The 22,991-nt window shown below is 37.6% G+C and overlaps 1 protein-coding gene across 4 annotated transcripts in view; it reads left to right on the top strand.

Annotated features, from left to right (window-relative positions):
• Positions 1-22,652, top strand: part of LGR5 (leucine rich repeat containing G protein-coupled receptor 5) — an 89,892-nt gene extending 67,240 nt beyond the window's left edge. For 2 of the 4 annotated variants that reach the window (XM_086884406.1, XM_086884404.1), the window contains 12 exons: positions 77-145; positions 2,821-2,892; positions 3,698-3,769; positions 3,870-3,938; positions 4,064-4,135; positions 7,008-7,073; positions 7,270-7,341; positions 8,186-8,257; positions 10,180-10,305; positions 15,116-15,261; positions 16,964-17,047; positions 18,700-22,652. In XM_086884406.1, coding sequence (XP_086740532.1) covers positions 77-145; positions 2,821-2,892; positions 3,698-3,769; positions 3,870-3,938; positions 4,064-4,135; positions 7,008-7,073; positions 7,270-7,341; positions 8,186-8,257; positions 10,180-10,305; positions 15,116-15,261; positions 16,964-17,047; positions 18,700-19,790 — 2,011 coding nt within the window. In that variant the 3' untranslated portion in view covers positions 19,791-22,652. The remainder of the gene's footprint in view (positions 1-76; positions 146-2,820; positions 2,893-3,697; positions 3,770-3,869; positions 3,939-4,063; positions 4,136-7,007; positions 7,074-7,269; positions 7,342-8,185; positions 8,258-10,179; positions 10,306-15,115; positions 15,262-16,963; positions 17,048-18,699) is intronic. The other 2 variants (XM_086884407.1, XM_086884405.1) reach the window with 1 other exon arrangement.
• Positions 22,653-22,991: the final 339 nt, after the last annotated feature.

Raw genomic sequence — 22,991 nt, 5'->3', positions numbered from 1 at the left:
CATTACAAATGCCAACAATTCTATGTTATCTGTTATGCAGTGCATAACCAAAATAATAAAATCTATTTTCATACAGAGATTTAAATTACAACAGTCTGGATGAGTTCCCCACTGCTATCAGGACACTAACAAACCTAAAAGAACTGTAAGTACAGAGCTTATATTAAGAAGAAGGATGTTTTGTCTAGTGTGTGATTTTTTTTTTTTAATGCTGGTGATTTTATCAGTAGTCCTTAAAAACTGATATCCTAGGAAAAACTAATAAGCATGTCAACATACATAAAAAATAATTTTAAATGTTCAGTTTAGACCATTCAAGTTCTGACAGCTTTTACTTTTATATTGCCTTGTGCAGTGAGTCTTTTCCAGGAACTTCCTCTTTGGAATACAGTAAATAATAAACACAATTAATTTACTTTTAGACCCAAACACAAGAGTTAGATTTTGTAAACTATCCAGTAATATATTAGTCTTCTAGCTAAGAAGGCATGGCGTCTTTATTAGTCCACGAGGTTTAATTAAACTTTACCAACTTCCCTCCCTCACCTCTATTAAATTAAAGCAATTTCTTTTCAATATATATAGTCAGTTCTTTGTAATGTTGTGAACACTTTGTTATGTTGTTCAGTGTTTGTAATATTGTGTTTGAATGTGTGAACACTTTTGTGTGCACAGGCATAGTTTGCATCAAGAAAATCAACAAATTTAACTATTCAAATTTATTTTGAAAAATGGTTGAATTATTAAAAATTAAAATTAGTTAAATTACGTTCACACATCATACACACATTAATGCATATGTTCAGAAATCTTTCCATTTGACTTATTTACCATGTTAGGGGTACTACCAGCATAAATTTTCGACAAAAGTAAGTAATCATATACTAGTTGGACATGGTTGTACCCCTGCTACACCAAAAACTGGTCAAAAAACCAATTTTAAGTAGCCACCTGAGATTCTTTCCAGAGCAGGTACCCTCAGATACTGTGGACTCCTGCTCAGCACCTCCAGTGTTGCCAGAATGCAGCTCTGGAAGTCATCAGAGCTGGGAGTTTCCCAGCCCAAACGTTCTCAGCTGCTGTTTATGCCATAAAATAAATGGTATGAAATCCAGTCACCTCAGAGGATTGCCTTTTTGATGACCTCTGGAGTCAGTAGGCAAAAATGGGTATCTCAGTTTGCACCAAATGCACCAGCAAAGTGCCTGATGTGCCTGAGGTTATGTACTGGCCCCCACAGGATTTCACCTCTCAGTATCAACTATGTGCAAAAAACACATATGAAAATTGCAACCTGACATCCCAAATCCAGCACAGTTCATGGAACCAGGTGGTTCTGTGCTTTGTGTGGGCCCTGGGAGCTGATCTTGTAAGGCTGGGATGTCTTCCACAGAGCGCAATGGGAGCCCAGCCCCACAGAGGCCCAGCTCATTGCAGGGCTACCTCAGTAAAGGTGCTCTGGGTGGGACCTCATGTCCCTCTCGGACTTTGTGCCTGGGCTGAAAACACAAACTGTGACCTTTTTGTGCACAGCTAGTAGCAGATTACCTCTGTGAGGTTGTCATGTCATCTCCTTGGGTTTTTTCTGCCATGCAAGACATCCCATTCAAATCCAGTCAGTTTACTGGTTCTAGTTGAGATTCCCGTTCTGCTTGGAACCTGCATGCAAAGATGACAGGGATGTAAAGCCTTGCTCTGTAGCTCATCACCAATAGCACGATGCCTAAACAACTAAAACCGATAGTGTGGGACCTGTTCAAGTAATGGTCAAGGGTGCTTGCATCAGTGAACAATTGGAGGCTTAGTAATGCATAAATTTAAGCTGGGAAGCCTTCTTCATACCCGACTGAACTAATGGGAGTTTCCCACACAAATCATCATTGTTCTTTTGAAATCTTAGTTGTTCCTTTTGTTTTTCACAATAGAGAATTACTCATATGAATGAAATCAAATAATTAATGATGAGACAAAGATTTGGCTCTCTATTCAGCAGGCTCAAATACATTTTGTTTGTGTCCACTTTTAAAATACCCCAACAAAAATGTGGTTGTGGGAAGATCAACATTATAATATAGTGTATAAAATAATTTCCTTGATAAACTTGTGCCATCCAGCAAAATAAATACTTGCAGTTTAACAAGCACAGGGGGAAATATATTGTTAGCTTCTTAATAATTAATATCTAACTATTGATATTCTTAGTTCATATACATGTGTATATTTACATAATATCTATATACATACATGCATATACTCTGAATTTTAAAATGCCATTTTGAAGTTTACTTTGTCTGGTTTTGTTCATTTAGACAAGTGCAGAATTTCAGCAATTTTGCTCTTCTCTTTTCTCTTCTCTTCTCTTCTCTTCTCTTCTCTTCTCTTCTCTTCTCTTCTCTTCTCTTCTCTTCTCTTCTCTTCTCTTCTCTTCTCTTCTCCTCTCTTCTCCTCTCTTCTCCTCTCTTCTCCTCTCTTCTCCTCTCTTCTCCTCTCTTCTCCTCTCTTCTCCTCTCTTCTCTTCTCTTCTCCTCTCTTCTCTTCTCCTCTCTTCTCTTCTCCTCTCTTCTCTTCTCCTCTCTTCTCCTCTCTTCTCCTCTCTTCTCCTCTCTTCTCCTCTCTTCTCCTCTCCTCTCTTCTCCTCTCCTCTTCTTTTTCCTTTGCTTTGGTTTTTTTCATTCCTGTATTATTCCTAAAACAAGGATATACCTTTACATACAGAGATTTTTCTTTCTACAAAAAAAAAAAACATCACTGTGCACTGTGAATACAGACTGGGTCTTCACTTTTTTTTTCCTTACCATATAAACAGTTTTTTCTTTGTAGGGGATTTCATAGCAATAACATCAAGTCAATACCTGAGCGTGCATTTGTGGGTAATCCTTCACTTATTACAATGTAAGTGATAAGAATCTTTTCAATGACTCTTTGTATTAAAGAATGTTGAACTAAGTATCAATTTTGGCTAATTGTCAAATAGCTTCTCTTGTGAGTACACTTTGTAGCACATTCAAGCAAACAAGTTCATATCTTTTTAGCTTCATGGAAAGAATGGCAGTTTTCAAGCCTGTTAAAGGGGGAAGCAAGTAGTGGTCTCTGGCCTTTGACCTTTTATGTGAATGGTTTCTTCTAAATCTCTTAGCATTCCTGGCAGCGTAAAAGCTGGTAAAAATTGCTCTTGATGGACTCCAGTCTGAATTCCCATCGTCTTACATGAAAATGTATTTAATGGACAGCTTCAAATTAAGAAATTGCAAAATAAGTGTAAGAAAAATAATGACTCATCTTGAGTAATATGCCATGAGCAAAAGCAGCATGACTTCAAAAGGGCAAGGGAGCCTCTTCTGAATAGGGGAAGTTCTGACTTCTTCATGTGCTATCCTTAAATTTGTCTCAGGTCATAACAAAATTCTTCATATGTGAAATTTTGTCTTTGCAAACCTGGGAGGAAGAGAGAAGATTTTGTTGACTGGATTCTGGCATTAAAACAGGAAAACAGTGACTACTTGAATGTTCAGAATGTGACATGTGGGTGGTGAATATAGACTAGAGGGTGAGAAAAGCCCAAAAGTTCTGCTACAACCAGAGGGGCACAGTCTGTGATTCATCATAGAAAGTTTACTCATTTGTTGATAATATAATAATAAATTTAGAATATTTTAAAATATTTTTCATTAAATGTCTTTTTATCCTTTCTTTTCAGACATTTTTATGATAATCCTATCCAGCTCGTTGGAAAATCTGCTTTTCAACATTTACCAGAACTAAGAACTTTGTATGTGTTTAATTTTAGTTTTCTTTTTATATTTCCATACTAGAGTTCTTCCACATTTCCATCACCATAATTTTATTGAAATTGTTTTTTTAAATTGCAGAACTTTAAATGGTGCTTCACAGTTAACAGAGTTTCCTGATCTGACAGGAACTACAAGTCTGGAGAGTTTGTAAGTGCTAAAGAAGTATTTTTGCTTTGTTTTATTTTCTTATATACTGACTTATTGTAAAGAATGTCCTAAAATTTTTTTTGCAAACTTCAAGACGTAATTTTTTTCATAAATTCTTTCAACAGGACACTCACAGGAGCACAGATCACCTCTCTCCCCAGATCAGCTTGTGACCAGTTACCTAATCTCCAAGTGCTGTACGTTTCAGTAAGATTATTAACATAACATTAATGCAAGAGATTAATAGACAAATGAAACTAATATGATTTCAAAATTACCCAATTACTGCTATTTCTGTGTATCACGTTACTTCTTAGGAATTCAGCTCAGGGAATTGGCCCCTGTGTTATTTAAAAAGTTTATAACCCACTTGCCAATCAGGATTTCCCATACATTGCTGAGAAAGATAATTGCGTAGCATATTTTTAGGAAAAGACAAGAAGGGTCTTGATTTTATTTTTAAAAAGACAGAACTACCTTTTTTTCATTCATTCTGTCCATCCTACGGTAGTTTGGTATTTTTTTCTCACTAAGGCAAATAATTCATTGAAGTGAATAGAAAATACAAGTAAGGACTGCAGTTTTGAGTGTTTGTTATGCTCCTCTTTTAGTTTCTTTCCCAACCAGACATAAGTAGCTGACTGAAATTTTAATAGACTATTCCTTGACATAGCTGAGTATATTTGGTATGCTAAATATACAATATTATTTTAGCTTGGAAATTTCCTTGGAGTTTGCTTAATCACTAACGAAAGTAATGTTTGTGTCCAGTTCTTTGAGAATGAGCCAAGAGCACTTTCCTCTATGTATTACATCACTAGGAATCTATTTGGTATTAATTCTCTGGCCAACACTGAAATAGCACTAATTATAATGCATTATTTGAATACCAGAGTGAATGTCAAGAACATTTCCAGAAAAAAATAAGTTTTAGTTAATGGACTCAATATAATCATTTCCAGAATGATAAAAGACAGTTTGCTGCCAGAAAAAGCTCTGCATACAGAATTAAGTTTAAATATGTCCTGTAACATTCAAAAACAATAAATAATCTCAAAACAGAGGGAAAACAAATACAGCAATTAATAACTTACAGAGTTCATACTCCTTCAGAGTAGGACTGTCCATTGGAAATTCACATTTTTTATTTTTGAGTATTACCCTATATGATTTGAGCTGATACTTAGAAGGGAACTGATTTATCAGCAATTTCAAGTACTCGGGAGCTGCCCTTTCCCCATTGCTGCCAGGTTGGACTGCTGAGTCCCCATTTTGGTTTCCACATCAGTTCTGGCTGTGCCATGGAGGATAACGGTGCACTGAACCTACCCACACCTCACAGGGGTTCCCTGGCTCAGATACACTCACAAACAATACAAGTGCAAACACTGTATTTAATTTTTTTATATAAAATTAAATATTTTAATATTTAAAGGCAATTTGTGCATCCTACCCAGCCACCAGTATGTCCAAGTGTGGATTAATGTAACAAGGCCTCCTGGATGTGTGCACACCTGCAGTAAAAGGTGTATGTGAGAACACAGTCCCAGCAGCCCTCAGCACAGCTGGGCATGCACCTCAGCACAGGAAACAAAACCACTGGCCCTCTGCTGCTGCCAAGAGCCTCATGTATCAAGAAAGTGGGGAAAAAAGGGGTCTCAAGTTCAGGGTTTTTTCCTTGTGTGAGCAAGGAGTGTCAGTATGTACAAAATTCAAGCTGGTAACATATTTTTAAGAAGATCTAAGTGGATTACAGAATAGCCAGTGTCTGCCAGACACACAAAACATCCTTTACCTTGGCCTAAAAGCCTCTAGTTCAGTTGAACCTTCCCATGTAATGTCTGATTTGGGCAACAGTGTACCTTTTTTTGGTAAACAAAAAGAAAATTATAAAAAAGAAAATTATAAAAAAAAAAAAAACAACTCCAAACATATTGATATTTGCTTTAATATAGAGTAAAATCAGTAGAATACCTTAAAGACACACACACAGTCAGTACTTGCACTGCTTCCACTAATCAAATATAAAATTGTCCAAATGCCCCTGTTGGAACAATAGTAGTGAAAATACAGTTTTACCAAGGGATTAAATAGGTGGAGATGAACCAGTTTTAGAGAATTTGAGAAGTGAGAAGAATCTCACAAAGTGAAAAGTGAATCTTTTTCATGGGATAATACTGGATAACTGTGAAAAGGGACATTTTTCCTAATTTCAGGCATTGACTTTTTTCTCTATTCTTTTCACATGTAGATTTCCCATTTAGTTTTCTCTGTGCAACACATACACACACAGACACACATATATGTGTGTATATATATATATAGGATGAGACTCTTGGGTGGTGGGGGCTGGTGTTTGGTTCCTTTTTTTTTTCCCCCTCTACTTTCTGTAAATTGCCTGGGCTTGGTTTTGATTAGTTGTATTATACTGTAAATCAGTCCAGATGTTACTGTTATTCTGTAATTTGTTGAGTTTTGGCTCAAGTCTTTTTAAGGTTTTTCTTCCCCCCATGTAGTGATTGATTTCAAACTTAGTTCCAATATTTTTTGACCATTTCCCTCAGTTATAAGATGTAGCAGTCTAAGAGGCAATACTGCTTATTAAAAGTATAGAATGGGAAGCTGACTGTGACTCTTACCAGAAAAGTACAGGATCTTCTCTGAAAAAATATGAGTATATATGCTTAGTAGGTTGTTTAAAATTGTTAAAATATTTATCAGAATTTAAACATGATAAACATGAAGTCTGTGATATAAATCCAGATGGCCGATATCATTGCTGTAAAGCACACAGCAGAAGTCTACACTTCAGGCAGGAAATCTTCAGACAATGCAAGGAATTTGTAAATGTGGATATGGAGTTAATCTATCTTGCCTTTCACCCTCCTCTTCAGCTAGAAAACAAAATGTGACAGATGAGAAATAAGTGAGTTTGTACACTTCCATTCTGCTGTGATTGGGGATAAAAAGAAATTATTTTTAATTGAGCACGAAGCTACAGAATGAAAGTTATTTTTCTTTTAACATTCCTTTGATGCTGTTAATCTGTTTGTTTCTTGTATAATTCAGGGATCTGTCTTATAACCTGCTGGAAGATTTACCCTGTTTTACTGCATGTAAAAAGCTCCAAAAAATGTAAGTGCTAAACTGCCCTAAAAAGCTTGAAAAGAAGCATTTATGTGTGTTTGAGTATAATTAACTTGGGTGTTGCTGGCCAATTTGACATACCCCAGATACACTTCATTGAAGTGCATCATTAGCACAATCTGAAACACCCCAAAGTGCCTTCCAAGTGTCTTTGAAACTGAGGAGATCCTTATTGCTATTTCAGTGACTTGCATCACAATGAAATTGCTGAAATCAAAGCAGACACGTTTCGGCAGCTGGCTGCTCTTCGGTCTCTGTGAGTACCCCCTAAGAGACATTCACACAGGTTGTCTGATGTCTGCTCATGATGTACCCCAAAGATCCTTATTTCAGTTATGGTCTCACTATGATCTTTCACTGTGAGTCCATAACTGTGAAAGGAGAGCAAACATTGTGAAGTTTAGCATCTGCAGCGATGAATTAAAATATATGAGCTGATAGCCATAAAAACTGTCACTTCTAAATGTTTCTGATGGAAGTGGAGAGACTTACTGAGCCAGAGCTGGTATCTGTTGGCAGGTTCACGTTATTATCAGCTCTAGGGAGTGGGAAATCCTTTTACAGAGAACAGCATCTTAAGATGTGGAGTCCAGTCATGTGCAGGTTTCCAGTTTTCACACAGACTCATGTGCTAGAGGAGAAATTTTGTCAGGAAATTACTCATGGTTGTAATTTTTTTCAGAATTGAATCCATACATTTTTTTAAGAGTTGCTTTCAGTCTTTTTGACTTTCCAGGGGTGGCGAAAATTGACATTAGGAAGTTAAGCCTATAGACCATGGGTTTGTTGTTCTTAGTCACATGAGAACACTTTGGCCACATACCCCACCCTTCTTTCTGCTGCCTTAGGAGGCTGTGAAGCAGACTGAAATGCCTTCTGCTGTGGCAGGCATTGAGACATTTTAAGTTGTCAGTTTAATAACACCACAACTGACTAACAAAAAAGGAAAAAACACTTTGCACTATGAGGTATGCAGGAGCTTATTGAAAATATTGGCATGTAATTAATACCTTTTTTATATTTAGGCTTCCTAATCAAGTGTTTGAAAACTTCCATATTCACTCAGTGGGTATGTAATTTTCTACTCTCTTTTCTCGTAGGGATTTAGCTTGGAACAAAATTAAAATGATTCACCCCAATGCTTTCTCCTCTTTACCATCTCTGATCAAATTGTAAGTATTTGAATATCTTACACATTCAATTTTGCATTTTTCTTGCAAGAGCATACAAAAATTTAATAACTTGGTGCTCCAGCAGAAATTGAGGGTTTCTCTATTCTAATCATCTGGTCCATTGAATCCATATATACAATGCCTCCTGCTTTCTTGTACTTTCCCAGCTGACTCAGGTATTACAGCAAAGCTGCATACAATACTATGTAATCATTTGGGGTCTGTGAAGATTATCAGTGCATCTGCCTCTTTTCATTCAATTTATTAGCAGTTAATCTGTTGTAGCAGTGGTAAATATTTCCTGATAGTTGTGTTTCAGGCCTCAGGAATTGGATTAAAAATTAAATAAGAAACTTTTTCCAGAATGCATCTTTATTTCATTGTTCCTCTTTTGATGAAATAGTTTTCCTTCTTTAGTAAGTTCAGCCACAGCAGTTAGTGGTCAAAACATTACCAGCCAGTTTTGCAGGCCTTGTTCACAAGCACTTCTCAATGCTTACTAATTTTTTTTCCCTACTTCCAACTGTCACTGTAATGCTTTTTCAATATGAATCCCTGAGGTATTGGCTGTATGGGGAAGATGTGAAAAAAAATTCCTCTTGAGTCTTGCTGCATGGTTGTCTCAAAAATATGATGCTGGGCATTTGCTTACAGATAATCTGGTAGCTGCTTAACCTAAATTTGGAGAGGTATTAATTTCTGTTGATGTGCAAAGCCCTTTGAATGGTGCACTGACAAATGCCCGCAGTTTTGTCTAAAATATCCCTTTTGGAGCCCTTCTCAAAATCTACCTACTTTGTGATGTGAGCAGTAAATTGTAGCTTTGGACAAAAACATACAACAGTCTGACATACAACAGTCAGAGGGGGTTAAAGAAAAAAGCCTTTGAACACACAAACAGTAACACAGTGTACCAGTGTTTCCAGAAATGGTAGTCTCTAACCTTGGTCCAACTCAAGTCAGTGGTCATTTTTACTGTTGAAGTAGGACCTGAATTTCACCTTTGGTATTTAATGGTGCTGTGTGCAAGAAAATACACACTAAGCCAGACAGGTAGAAGCCCAGTCCATCAACATAGCTTATTTTATGTCTAGGCCTTAGATTTCAGTGTATAGTCCAGACTTTCCTTGTTCAGCCTTGGACATAAAAGCATTTTGACTGCATCAGACTCTGCTTCTTCCTCCTTGACTGTTAACCATTTGAAGTATTGCAGAGTAGATAACTGTGAGGAAGACTGAAAAGACTCATTGAATAAATGGGGGAGAGAGAGAGATCAAAATAGAAAACAGTACCTCTAGACTATCTTTCTTTCACTGCTTTGCCATATCTCCTTGATCACTTACCACTTTTTCATTCTCCTGTTTTACTTTCCCCAAGTTACCTGTCTGTGTTCATCTGCACTGTTCTGTCTTCCCTCAGCCACTCAGACAAACTTCAGCTTGGAAATACCATCTCCCTCTGCTCCAGCCCACACCTGTCCTTTCCTGAAGCACACATCTTCTCCACACACCTGACCTGCTCCTTGGGGAGCTTTCAGGGCAGCCATGCCCTGCAGCATCTCACTGAATCTTTTGAACTGTGGGAAGCTGTTCAGCTCCTTTGAATTCAAGTAGTCTAGGGAGAAGATTTTACATTCATTTGCTAGTATCGAAACTGCCACTGTGAATGTTTTGAGTCAAAATTTGGGAGCAGGACCCAACTAACTACAAGCTGTTACTGTTGGCTTTTTGCTACACATAAAGGTGAGTACTCCTGAGCAGTACTGTAGCTTTGCTGCATTCACTGGGGTCTCTGTTTAATACAGTCATCTTTTATTGAGTTAGAAAACTTTAACCTATTTTTTCAATGTGACACTTCTAGCACTGAAAAAAAAAACAACAAAAATGAAAACCATAAGCTGATTTTTATTTGCTGTTACGCAGGGATGTGTCATCCAACCTTTTGTCCTCTTTTCCTGTGACGGGGCTACATGGTTTAACTCATTTAAAATTAACAGGAAATCATGCCCTACAAAGTTTGATAACATCTGAAAATTTTCCAGAGCTCAAGTGAGTATATCATTAAAACTAATAAGCCACATTTGTGTTCATGTGCAATGGAAGGTGTGTCAGTGTGTAACCCATGTTACTTTGTATTGTCACTCTTTGATCTGTGCCATTAAAACTAAAGCAAATATGATAAAAATGATAGACTTCTTTTATTATGCTCACTTTCAACTGAAGAAACTATGAAGGTTTTGAAATACTAACCCCAGTACTTGCTTAGTACGAGCCACATCTGCTTCCTGGTGATATGTTTCAAAAGCTGTTAATATCGCTGGCAGCCTAGTGATATGTCCTTCTTCTACTGGACTGTGCTTACAGAACTCCCATTATATGGAATGGGAACACAGCAAATACAAGGGAAGAATATACTGCTGAGAGACCAAAAGATTTCACCTCTTTTACTTGAAGATGATTTTTCTGTAATCTTTTGATTAGGATTCAGATAATACTTTGCCAGTATTACTAACACACTTTGATACTAATGATTGCTGTGGGTTCTCTGTGATACAGGAAGGAAGTGTCCTCTAAAGATCATTTGCAGCTCTGCTTGTCACTGGATGACCATGGCCTGTATGGAGCTTGAACCCATGACCTTGGCATTACTAGCACCATGCTGTAACCAAATCAACTAATTTCAGGGCCACAGCAAAGAGGGTTTCTGACTTCAGGACATTTGGGAGTTTCCCCTCACTCTCCTTTCATTTTACATTTTAATTAGAAGATGCCAAGTGCAACATACACTTTATCATGTTTTACTGTAAAAAGTTTGGTATCAGAAAATATGAAACAACTGAACAGTGTGCACTTAATTACAAAATCACAGAGTGGTTGAGGTTGAGAGGGACCTTTGAGGCTGTCTTGTCTAACCAGCTGCTCAGGCAGGGGCACCTGGAGCCCGTTGCCCAGGACCACATCCAGACAGCTTTTGAATATCTCCAAAGGTAGAGAGTCCATCCTTATGTTTTCACTAGATTTGCCTTTTGCACTGCAAAAGGCACAAGAGTCCTAGCAGGCAGACAGCTCAAGATGTGAGCATTATCAAAAAGGACTGGAGTGTTTGGAGTTACCAGTAAGGGGATGATGAATGAAGTGCAGAGCTGATTAAGGCTCTGTGTACAGCAGTGGTGGGATCCACCCTAGGACACTTCTGGGATGGCATGCTAACACAAACTGAGATAAGAGCTGAAAAAAAATGGCTCCAAGGTTAGGAAACAATGTCTTAAAGGTCTTAACAAACCCAAAAAGTTTGTCACAGAGGAGATTAGGCAGTGACTTCATCAAGTGCATGGAACTATAACATTAACATTCAAAGTACTAGAGGCTTAAACCTCTTTTACGTTAGAGATCTTGAGATAGGTCTCAGAGGCTAAGGAGAAAGTACCATAAAAATCATGATTGGTTGAGACTGACCTTATATCATACTTTTTCTGTTCTCACTGGCTTTGCACAAATGCTGAGGTAGTTAACAATTCTAAAATAACTGAAATTTCTTTAAAAAAAAGTAAACACAAGAAAATTGATTACTCCCACCTGACAAATATGTAATGATGCATTTACCGTGACCTAGAGGCGTAAGAGGTGCTGCAGTAGTCCTAGAATAATCCATTATTCAACTGAATTATGTATAACTAAGTTTTTTTTTTTTAATTCTTTTCTTAATATTATACTCTATATTAATTTCCCTTCAGCAAAATTGTGTATATTACTCAAATGAAAGTACAGTGTATTTCATCTGGACAGATTGTTAACAAGGATGTGTCTAGCTTAATTATTTTTTAAAATGTATTCAAAATATGATATTTGGAGTTAACATGTTAATTAATGTTGATTAATGTTAAGAACAAATTATACCCAGTCAGGAGAGAACAAGGTAAAATCCTGACCTGCAGTCTGCATGATTTGTACAATAAATCGAGATGAGGATTTCACACAGGATCACCGCACAGATAATGCACAAAGTACCAAATTTGAACAGAGGTCTAAAATAAAATGAAATTTCACCCTTTGCAATTGTTGTAACTAGCCAGTGGTTACATTAAAGACAAATTTCTGTATAAAAAACTTCCTACTCATCTACATTCATCAAAACAGACACATCAAAGAGTTGAGCATCCCCTTCCCCATCATCAGCAATAGCATTAGTGCACTTTGCAGAGCTGAGCCCAGCCTATTACAGCAAGCCTTGAGGAAGCAAAGTCAGGCTGCCAGCCACTCCTTCCATCTTTATCTGATGCTTTGATTCAGTGCTGAAAAGAACTCAGTGCTTTGCTCCATTCATCATAACTGTGCCTTCCTGTTCACCATTAACTCCGCACCTTTGTGAGGGAGAAAACGACCTTGTGTTCTCTGCTGCTTAATCTAAAAACAGAAAAAAGAGGCATTCCTTGCTAGAGGGAAAAAAAATTATCAAGGGTACAGATATCATTAGTAAGATAAGGAGTATATAAAAATAAAGTTAGCCAGTGTTTCTAAGAGAGTTTAATTTGACAAAGTCCAAATCTAATCACACACATCAAATAAGCACCAGCCATAAAAAGGACTGCCTCCAGCACTGTACACCTGAGAGTTCCTTCTTTTTTTCTTTTTTGTTTTGTCTTAAATGTAGCTTTTGTGAGAAAAAAACTCCTCTGTCACCAAGAAGATCTAATATTTATTTCCCTGCTTTGCAAAGTATGTTTTGTCCTCTGTGATCTGGGTTGCAGCCATTGTGTGCAGCTGGCCTTTGCAGACAGATTAAGCAGCATTTGCTAATTTAAGGATTATGTGTATATCCTAATAACACAGGCTGGGGAGGGGAAACAAACATAAACTGTTCAGATTTAAGAATGGATGCTAGAAATACCTACAGAGAGGATAAGAAATGGGAGTCTTGCTCTTTAGATATCATTTAAAAGCCATGGATATTTTTGGCTACATCATCAAAGTAGCGGACTAGTACCATGTGGGAAGTCCACACTTCCAGTGTATGACAGGCCATAGAGCTGTTTGAATAATCAGAGAACAGAATACATTTCTGTCAGTCTTTTGTGCCCAAAATATCCACTAACTGTTCATTCCCCTAGCTATTATCAATGTCCTTCCAAAGGTCTGAAACCACAAGTTTCAGGGATCACCTTGCAGAACTGTCAGTGTTACTTCTGATAATTATTTTTCTGTTTTTCCAGAAAAAGGGAATTTCTGCTTGGGGATTGGGATAGTTTTTATCCCAGATGTTTAGCTATGGGTTAGTCCAGTAATCAATGGGTTTTAATAATGATTTATTTAAGAATAATAATAAGGCTTCTGGATAATGTGTTCAGAAATATTTAGTCAAGATAATCTCCTTATGTTAAAAGCTGGCATGCAGATGAATGAGTTAGGAATTAAATATTTAAATCTGCTGGCCTGAGGTTGCTTGACCGTTAGATATTGGTTACCTTGAAATTTTATTGAGTATCCTAAAAATTTTGTATTGATTATTGTGGTTAATTTCTAACAGAAATTTAAGTTTATAGAATCTTAATGATCCCAAATGCACCAATTTAAAAAATCACGTCAGAATTTTTTTAAGATTCTGGTTTTTTCCCTTTGTACCAAGCTTTTGGCTAGTGCACAAGGCCTGTTGGCACTGGGCCTGATTCAGCTTGATTTCTTTGCAGATTTCCCAGGGGGTTAGAGGTTGCTTATTACACTCATTATGTTAATTTACATGATTAACCTGTTGAAAGTAATCTGATAGGAGGATCTAGTTCTGCTTTATTCCTTTCAAGTCAATTCAGAATAACTTCTAATCACCTATTTATCTTTGAACTTTTTGGTTTATTGGGCTTTTGGAATTAAGGTGAGTTGTTAGGTTTTACTATGGGCTATTGGTGAACTGTACAAATTAAATAGCTCTGCTTCCAAAGCATAAAATATATCTATTAATAGAAGTAGTCTGTAGAACTCAGATAGTAGTTCTTCTGTGTTCCCCCAGAATTTGTACATCCTTAAAGGAATTAAATTCACATTTAATGTGTACCAGAAATGTGCATTTTTCTGACAACAGCAGCCCTCATAATCCTTGGAACTCACTGACATATATTGTTATGGGTTAGGAATAAAAATTATCTTAAAAGAATTAAGAATTCTTGTGTCCTGCAATGACTGTTCTCATTTTTAAGACAATTAATAAAGTAAAACCTTTCTCTCAGTGACATTTCATACACAATGCCTGATTCATTCACCTTTTTGTTTAGAACACTGCTTTCTTGATCTTCTGCACAAGAAACAATCTCCTTTTTCCCATCTTACTGTGAAATGAGTTAAATGTGGAAAGAAGTGAATAAAGCTTGATTTCCAGAAGATCTCGTTCTCCCTATAGTGGAGAAATTAAATTTGGGAAGTGTTTTGTTTTTGCTTGGTAGGCAGGTTGTGATCTTCAAATGTGGTTTTTTTTAAAAGAAACAGTAAAGAAAATAACTGTTGGAGAAGGCATTGATTTACACAGCAAAATCATTGAAAATCATAAAAACAGAAATACAGCTCTGGGTAACATTTACTCAAGAGCAAGACATAGATATCTCATTTTCATGTCTCCTATGAAAACATAAGAAAACTTCAGTATGCCTTTTCTAAAATTAGCCTAGAAATGATCTGCATTCCCAATGAGGAGTATTATTTGTGAATCCTCATTTTTTTTGTATTATCTTGACTGATTTTTACCCAGAAATGTTTTTTTGTTCAGTTGTGGATATTTAAACTATTTCCTTTGTGTTAACTGTATAGGAGCAGTAGCATCCAGTAACTCTGGTGCTTAACCAGCATCATGGCATGCTGCTTTATTCTTCTGCAGGGTCATGGAAATGCCTTATGCCTATCAGTGCTGTGCCTTTGGAGCTTGTGAGAACCACTACAGAATCTCCAGCCAGTGGAACAGAGATGATAATAGCAGCATTGATGACTTACATAGAAAGGATGCTGGACTGTTACAAATTCAAGGTAACCATCATCTCAGGCTTTTAAATCTACCTGAGGGCTGTGAGCAACCTGTGATTATAAATAAGTCCAATACTCTTTACAGTTGCAGAGGTGGCCTCTCCCTGTCTCTTGCTGAAGAAAATGTTATTTAAGTATTTCTGTGCTTAGCAACCTTATTATCTTAGGTCTGCCATTCAAAATCTCACTCACTCACGCACTCATCTTTTCATCCAAATAATAGCTATAATAAAGTGTTAAATTACATCCTCCCTTTAGATGAGAGACAGGGTAGTTCAGCTTCTATGTAAGTCCACACTAAGAGCAGGCCAGCAAAGATGTAGTTTCTTGCCAGTCTCAGAATGGAACACATCCTAGACTTACCCACACACTTCAGGATGAGTAATAGCCAAAATATGTGGCTCCTTTGATGCCACATATTTCATAGAATCATTGAATAAGCTGAGTTGGAAGGGACCCACAAGGATCACCAAGTTCAACTCCTGACTCTGCACCAGACAGCCCCAAGAATCACTCCATGTGCATGAGAACATTGTCCAAACACTTGATCTCTGACAGGCTTGGTGCTCTGACCGCTTTCCTGTGGAGCCTTTGCCAGTGGACAGCCACCTTCTGGGTGAAGAACCTTTTCTTGATATCCAGCCTAAACCTCTCCTGGCTCAGCTTCATGTAATTTCCTTGAGTCCTGTCCCTGGTCATGAGAGGAAGAGCTTGGTACCTGCCCCTCTGCTTCCCCTTGTGAGGATGTTGAAGATGAACAAGGTCTCCCCTCAGTCTCCTTCAGGCTGAACAAACCAAGTAACCTCAGCTTCTCATACAGCGTCCCCTCAAGGCCCTCCACCATCCTCGTGGCCCTCCTTTAGAAGCTCTCTAATATCTTTAGCTTTATCTCTTTCTTATATCGTGGCACCCCCAACACTCAAGGAGAGGCTGCCCCAGCTCAGAGCAGAGCAGGACAATCCCCTCCCTTGCCCAGCTGCCCATGCTGTGCCTGATGCCCCCCAGGACAGGGTTGGCCCTCCTGGCTGCCATGGCACTGCTGGCTCAGGTTCAACTTGCCATGGACCAGGACCCCCAGGTCCCTTTCTGTGGGGCTGCTCTCCAGATCCCCAGTCTGTGCACATAAACAGGGTTGCCAGAGAGTTCATTTGTTCTCCAGGACATGAGACTACTGCATTTGCTTCCCCTTCAGCACTAGGTCTGTTACTTTATCTGTTACATAGGTGTACACACATTTACACCACCCTATTGCTTTCTGTGCTATCCCTGCTCCTGCAAACCAGTGGGTCTCAGAGTTCAGCAAGAACAGAGCCAAGAATATTTGCTAGTGATGACATCAGAAACACAGAAAACTTGATTAATTCTTAGTAGTATGGCACAACAGCAGAATTCATATTTTAAACTCCTTCCTAGGCAGTCATCACACTGCAAATTAGGCAATAGAGAATGTACCTGTAAGTTTTTGACTTTTGACTTTTTTGAAAACAGTAATCTGACTGTTTTCAGAGAAGTAAAGATGCCAACTTTTAAAGTAATCCTGAGTACAGTAATTCAAAACCAAGTAGGCATATGTCTGCTTCTGCTCACAGTTCAGCAGGCAGAGGGACGAGACCAGGCCTTAAATACCACAGGCATTTTTGCAACTTTTACTAAAAAATTTTCCTGAAAATTGCAGTAACAGTTACGGGTTTTTTCTCCCCAATAGATGAACGTGATTTTGAGGATTTTTTCCTTGATTTTGAAGAAGATTTGAAATCACATCATTCAGTGCAATGCTCACCTTCTCCAGGTATGAAACTACCAGACAGATAGGGATTCAAGGACAGTGTTAGTAGATATTCAAGATGCAGAACAAACTGTGAATCAGATACTAGACAGTAGCAACATGATGTACAGTAATTTTATGAGTCTAATACAAATGCGCTGCACAATAATACAGTTTTGCATTGAATTCCAGGGAACTATTCAGCCAGTATATTCCTCCATGAGTGTAGCAAAAGTTTTGCCCAGTCACCAAGCAGATACTTACTCTGGGCCTCTTTTCACCAGAATTGATACCCAGTCAATAAAGTGAGAGAGGAAAGACTCTTCTACTAAGATACAGATGACAAAGCTAGCGGAATGTTTTCTCTCTCAGTCATTTGCAAGGCTAAAGTAATTCCTCTGAACATCCTCTGAGTTATTTTATACGTGAACAACTTGAACAATACACAATTGAGTTCTGTGTCTGGGAAATACCAAACACTACTGCACTGATGTTTGCAGTCCCTCACAAAGGACACGCAGCACTGTCATTTTCTTTGTAGAATGTAGCCAGCCATGGTCATAAGTTTTGAGTGTTTGATTCAGCAAACGTTTTCACTAGCCGTTGTTTCATTGTGAAACATGAACAAAAAAAACCCCAAGTGACTGCTTGTACTTCAGCATTCATTTTAAGCCATGATTCTTGTTTGCAAAGCAACTTAAAGTAAATTTCTGTAAGTTATATAAAGAGGAATAGAAAAGGCAGGAAGCCCAAGAATAGTTATTTGACTGTCACATATTCTCCAGTGGCCTAAATACAATTTCTGAGTTCATCAAAACATTGCTGTCTTCAAGGTAAGTTATTACCAGACCTGAGAGAAATTTTAGGTTGGATTTTTCAAATAGCATCTTAGAAAAACCTGCAAACTGGCACAATAACTCCTTGTGTTTACTTAATGGCAACGGCCGTAGTTGTAGGGAGGTCATTTCAGCTACAGGGTTTATGTCTTCATGGCAAAGCTCAGGCCAGTGTGAGGGGCTTGCTCTGCTGGCTCATACCGAGACACGTAAGGTTTCTCTGACTGCAGAGCATTCAGCTTCAACTGCACAGCATATGCAGCTCAGTTCCATGAGAATGTATAGCAAACTTCAGTCATAATGATCTGACTTCAGACACAGGAGATCCAAAAAGGCAGCACCCCCAAACACAAAGAGAGACACAATTTTCTTGGACTGTGTAATGACGTGTTATAAGGTAGCTGAAGTACATCTGTCCGTATCCATTACATCATGCTTCACCAGGACTCATTAGGAACCTGTTTTAAGTTAGTGAGAGGTAACATTTCCAGCTTTTTTTGCATACTGACAAATATCACAGCATTTCTTGAAACTACAAGAGTTGACATTCACATTGCAGTAGTACTGCCAGGCATGAAAATAAACCCATAGACTACTCATGATCAAGGACAAAAACTCATGTGCACCACTAATGCAATATGCATCACTCATTGAGCAGCATGTTACAGATTACTCCAAAGAAAGACCAAATTTCCAGCTCCCTTTTTAGACTAAAATTCACTCTTTAGCTGTGCTGAGAATATGCAAAAAGCATGAGCTTTAGTGTCTTAGAAAGTACAAGAGTTTTTTTTTTGTTTGTTTACATGGGCTTCCCTTACCCTTTTTATTTTGGCATTTCAGGTCCCTTCAAACCATGTGACCATCTGTTTGGTAGCTGGCTGATCAGAATTGGAGTGTGGACCATAGTGGGTTTGACCTTTGTTTGCAATGCACTGGTGTCCGCTACAGTTTTCAGATCTCCGTTGTATATGTCCTCCATAAAACTTTTGATTGGTTTAATAGCCATTGTAAATGCCCTGATGGGTCTGGCCAGTGGAGTACTGGCTAGTGTGGATGCATCCACTTTTGGTAGCTTTGCTCAGTATGGAGCACAATGGGAAAGTGGAATTGGTTGCCAAATAACTGGTCTTCTCTCAATTTTTGCTTCAGAGGCTTCCATATTACTCCTTACCCTAGCTGCACTCGAACGTGCATTCTCTGTAAAGCATGCTGCAAAGTTTGAAACAAAATCCTCCATTGCTAGCATAAAAATTGCCACTTCTTTTTGCTTTATGTTGGCACTAATCATTGCAGTGATTCCCCTTCTCACTGGAAGTGAGTATGGAGTTTCTCCGCTTTGTTTGCCGCTCCCGTTTGGAGAGTCCACTGCTATGGGCTACATGGTATCCCTGGTATTGCTCAACTCCCTTTGCTTTCTGGTAATGACTGTTGCTTATACAAAGCTCTACTGTAGTTTAGAAAAGGGAGAGCTAGACAACATTTGGGATTGCTCTATGGTCAAACATATAGCCTTGCTACTTTTTACTAATTGCATTCTTTATTGCCCTGTGGCCTTCTTATCTTTTTCCTCCTTACTGAACCTCACTTTTATCAGCCCAGAAGTGATTAAGTCAATACTTCTAGTGATTGTCCCACTGCCAGCATGTCTAAACCCACTGCTTTATATACTTTTCAATCCACATTTTAAGGAGGATTTGGGAAGTCTGCGAAAGCAAACTTTGATATGGAGGAGATCAAAACATGCTAGTCTGATCTCTGTGAATTCAGAAGACATAGAAAAGCAATCTTGTGACTCAACACAGGCACTGGTAACCTTCACGAGTGCCAGCATATCATATGATATGCCCACCAGCAGTTCACTAATGCCACCCTCTTATCAAATGACAGAAGGCTGCAATCTTTCGTCAGTTGCATTTGTTCCCTGTCGCTAGTTGCAGAAACAGTACAAAAAATACCTCTGTTTACAAAATTTTTAATCCCAAAAGTAACTGTGGATGTGTGCACATGGGTGTAGAGAAGTGCCTCTAAATTATTATGACACACCTCAGAAAACAGACAACGACAAAACTTGCGACAGGATGAAAATCCAATACTTGAGCCTGCTCAGCCTGCTCCTGAGATGCTGAGATGAAGAGAGGAAATTAAAGCTGCTGAAGTTTGTGCAGTTGTATCAGCTGTTCTCATTTAAAGTAGCACTACTCAGAAAGGGCATCAGTTTTGGTCAAGAACAAAATAGCATATTAAATTTGTAACATTTTTTCAAAGTATGACCTGATGTTTTCAGGGGTTGGGTTATTTTTTTCCTGTTTATTGCAATTTGGTTTTAATAATAGTTTTTCAGTGCCATGATTGTTTTTGTAAGCATCTGTGTGTGGCCTTTGTTCAGCAAGGTTTCAAGAACATAAGAGTAGTCCTGCTCAAATCCTAAAGGGTTCTGCAGAACACCCTTTGATGAAGTTCCATGTTTGATAAAGCTGATTAAATGGTTTAACTGGCATTGGGTTTGGACTTTGGAAGTCATTTAATTTGACAAAACAATTTTAATTGTCAGAAAAAGCTAGAAAATTAACATGATGTGAAAGAAGATAATCAAAATCCTGTTAAGCATTTAAAATGTAATTGTAAATGGCAAGGCATTGTCACATGGATTTTTTTCTAATGAGGTTCTGTACAATTGGGTCCTGAATTGCTTTCATGCCAGTAGAATTACTCCCAGAATTACTGATGATAAAACTGGCAGATGACTCATTTAATTTGAAGGTGGAAAATACTACATGGAAAGTCATCAATATAAAAAAAATGGCATGCTGAGAACTATTAAAGGACACCAAGGGCACTCAGACAGAAACATTCATTTAAGGTAATCTGTCTAGGAACAAAAACTGTAATCCTGCTCATGGCATGGTCTCTGTCTCGTGAAACAGTGATTTTAGAAAGCTGCTAATTCATATTCACTAGTCAGTTGAAGATTTACAGGTCACTGTGTCCTCTTGGATAAGGATTACCAATATTCTTAGCCAAGGCAATACCAAGTAGGATTGAAGAGGTTGTGTAATTGTGTTCTTAGCACTGATGCAAGCACTCCCAGGATATTTCAAACACTTACTGCATTCACATGTTGTAAAGAACATTGTGAAATTGGAAAGAATATGAATATAATAAATTTAAAAGAACTTAAGAAATAAGTGATTTAATCAGAGTTTATAAGTAGCTTTTTCTGGGATACAGTAGTTTGATGGCAGAGGACTACTCATCTGAGAGGAGAAAAATCTGGTATAGTCAACTGGAAATTGGCATTAGGGATATGCAGCATAGAAATAAAGGTGAAAATTGTTTATAGAGATGGTCATTAACTAGTGAAATTACTGTCATCAAAAATCCTTAAATTCATATTGGATATATTGCCAAAAAAGATACTGGAGCAGCTGTTGAAAGTCAGGGACTTCTGATGGCTTTAGTTTAGGAAAAGACTTGATTAGGTTAACAGAGTTCTCTGACTTTAAATCTGTTAATACTTTGCAGAATAAAGGCATGTATGTTTACACATCAGAAGCATCCTAGTTAAAAGAAGAGACTTCAGGTCCTTGCTAAGTCTACTGTTAAGATATCTCAAACAGAGCCCCCTAGAATATAATTCTTTGACCTCGTCCAAGCCATCAGGGGATATTCCAGTATTCTTTTCTCAGAGTTGGCACCTTTTACTGAAGTAAGCTGATTATTCAAGACAGAAAAATGCACAAATTTACCTATTTTTGTTGTTGTTAAAAAGAGCTCCCTGAGGAGTAACATTTAATAGCCCAGTTAATGGCCACTCAACCTCCAGGTGAATGAGACTAATTTTTTAACATTAGGAAGATTAGGCTAGGCCCAGCAATTAAGGTAGTCCATTACAGATGATCTCTGTTGTTCATCTGTTCCTGTACATAAAACTTCCTGGGACTCCAAGGATGGATTTTCACAATGAAGAATTTGCTGCCAACAATGCATATGCCTTAATTTTCTTGTCCATTCACACTGGCATTTTTTTAGTTTTGCAGTTACAGATGGCATCAGTTGACTTTGGCTGACATGTTCATCCTTCAGGGAAAAAAAATGAATCAATTCTGAAATTGTGTATGATAAAGTCAGCTGAGTACTTATCTTCATCCTTTATCTGTTGTGGCTTTTGAAGCAGTGCAGCACACAGCTGCAGAAACGATGCCTGAAACCAGTTTGGATTAAACAGAGGATCAGTCAACCATTGCACAATACCTATTACCATGTTTACTTAGCTTTAATTTAACTGGGGTCCATCTGTGCTGCTCTGCTTAATGTCAGTGAGGTTCCTTTCAGCTTGCTATATTTAAGAAGTCTGTAAAGAAATTTGAGAAGCAAAATAATGTTATAATTCTAAAGACTAGTTAAAGCTTCTTTTATCAGAACTTTTTTAGCTTGCAGAAGGTCCTAAAGGCTTTGTGTCTTATTTTTATAAGCATGTTTGAAATATTTTGATCAGATATTTTTAACTTGAAATTGTTAAAATTCATTTATTAGATTTTTAAAGTAAAATGTGTAAATATAGAACTGTATTTATTATTACAGTGAAATGCAACTACAGTAAAGGACATGAGATTAAGCCTTGTACAGTTTCATATTGATATTTGCTATATTTTCTGCTCATATATGTTACTAGATGCATTATCTGTAAATAATATAATGTAAATGTGTAGTGATTGTAAATAGGTGACATGCTTTCTTTTCTATCAGTGTTCAGAACATATGTAAGTTGTAATAAAATGTGACTACACAGTAAAGAGCATTTAATCAATCATGACCTAACACTTCACAAAATGGTGTGCACTCTCAATTAATCCTTTCCATGTTATTGTAATACTTACACTAACCTCCCTAAATGTGTGTAATTCTTGACAAAATATAAGTTACAGGTTGTGTGCCATAAAAATATGTATGAAATACTTGAAAGGAAAAGGTAAAATACCAATGAAGCAAAAACTCTCAGAAAGCGATTGTTTAGTCAGGAATTCATATGGCAAGTAATGAATTACAAAGATTTTTAAAAAAGAAAGTAGAATTGTCCTGTATTTAAATGGATTTTTAGAAGAGCATGCAGGTTCCCGGGATAGATGAGGCTG

This window comes from Cyanistes caeruleus, chromosome 4, assembly GCF_971803275.1.
Source record: "Cyanistes caeruleus chromosome 4, bCyaCae1.hap1.1, whole genome shotgun sequence".
NCBI classification, from domain to species: Eukaryota; Metazoa; Chordata; class Aves; order Passeriformes; family Paridae; genus Cyanistes; species Cyanistes caeruleus.
Note: the sequence above shows the minus strand (reverse complement) of the source record. Positions and strands in the feature narration are given on the sequence as shown.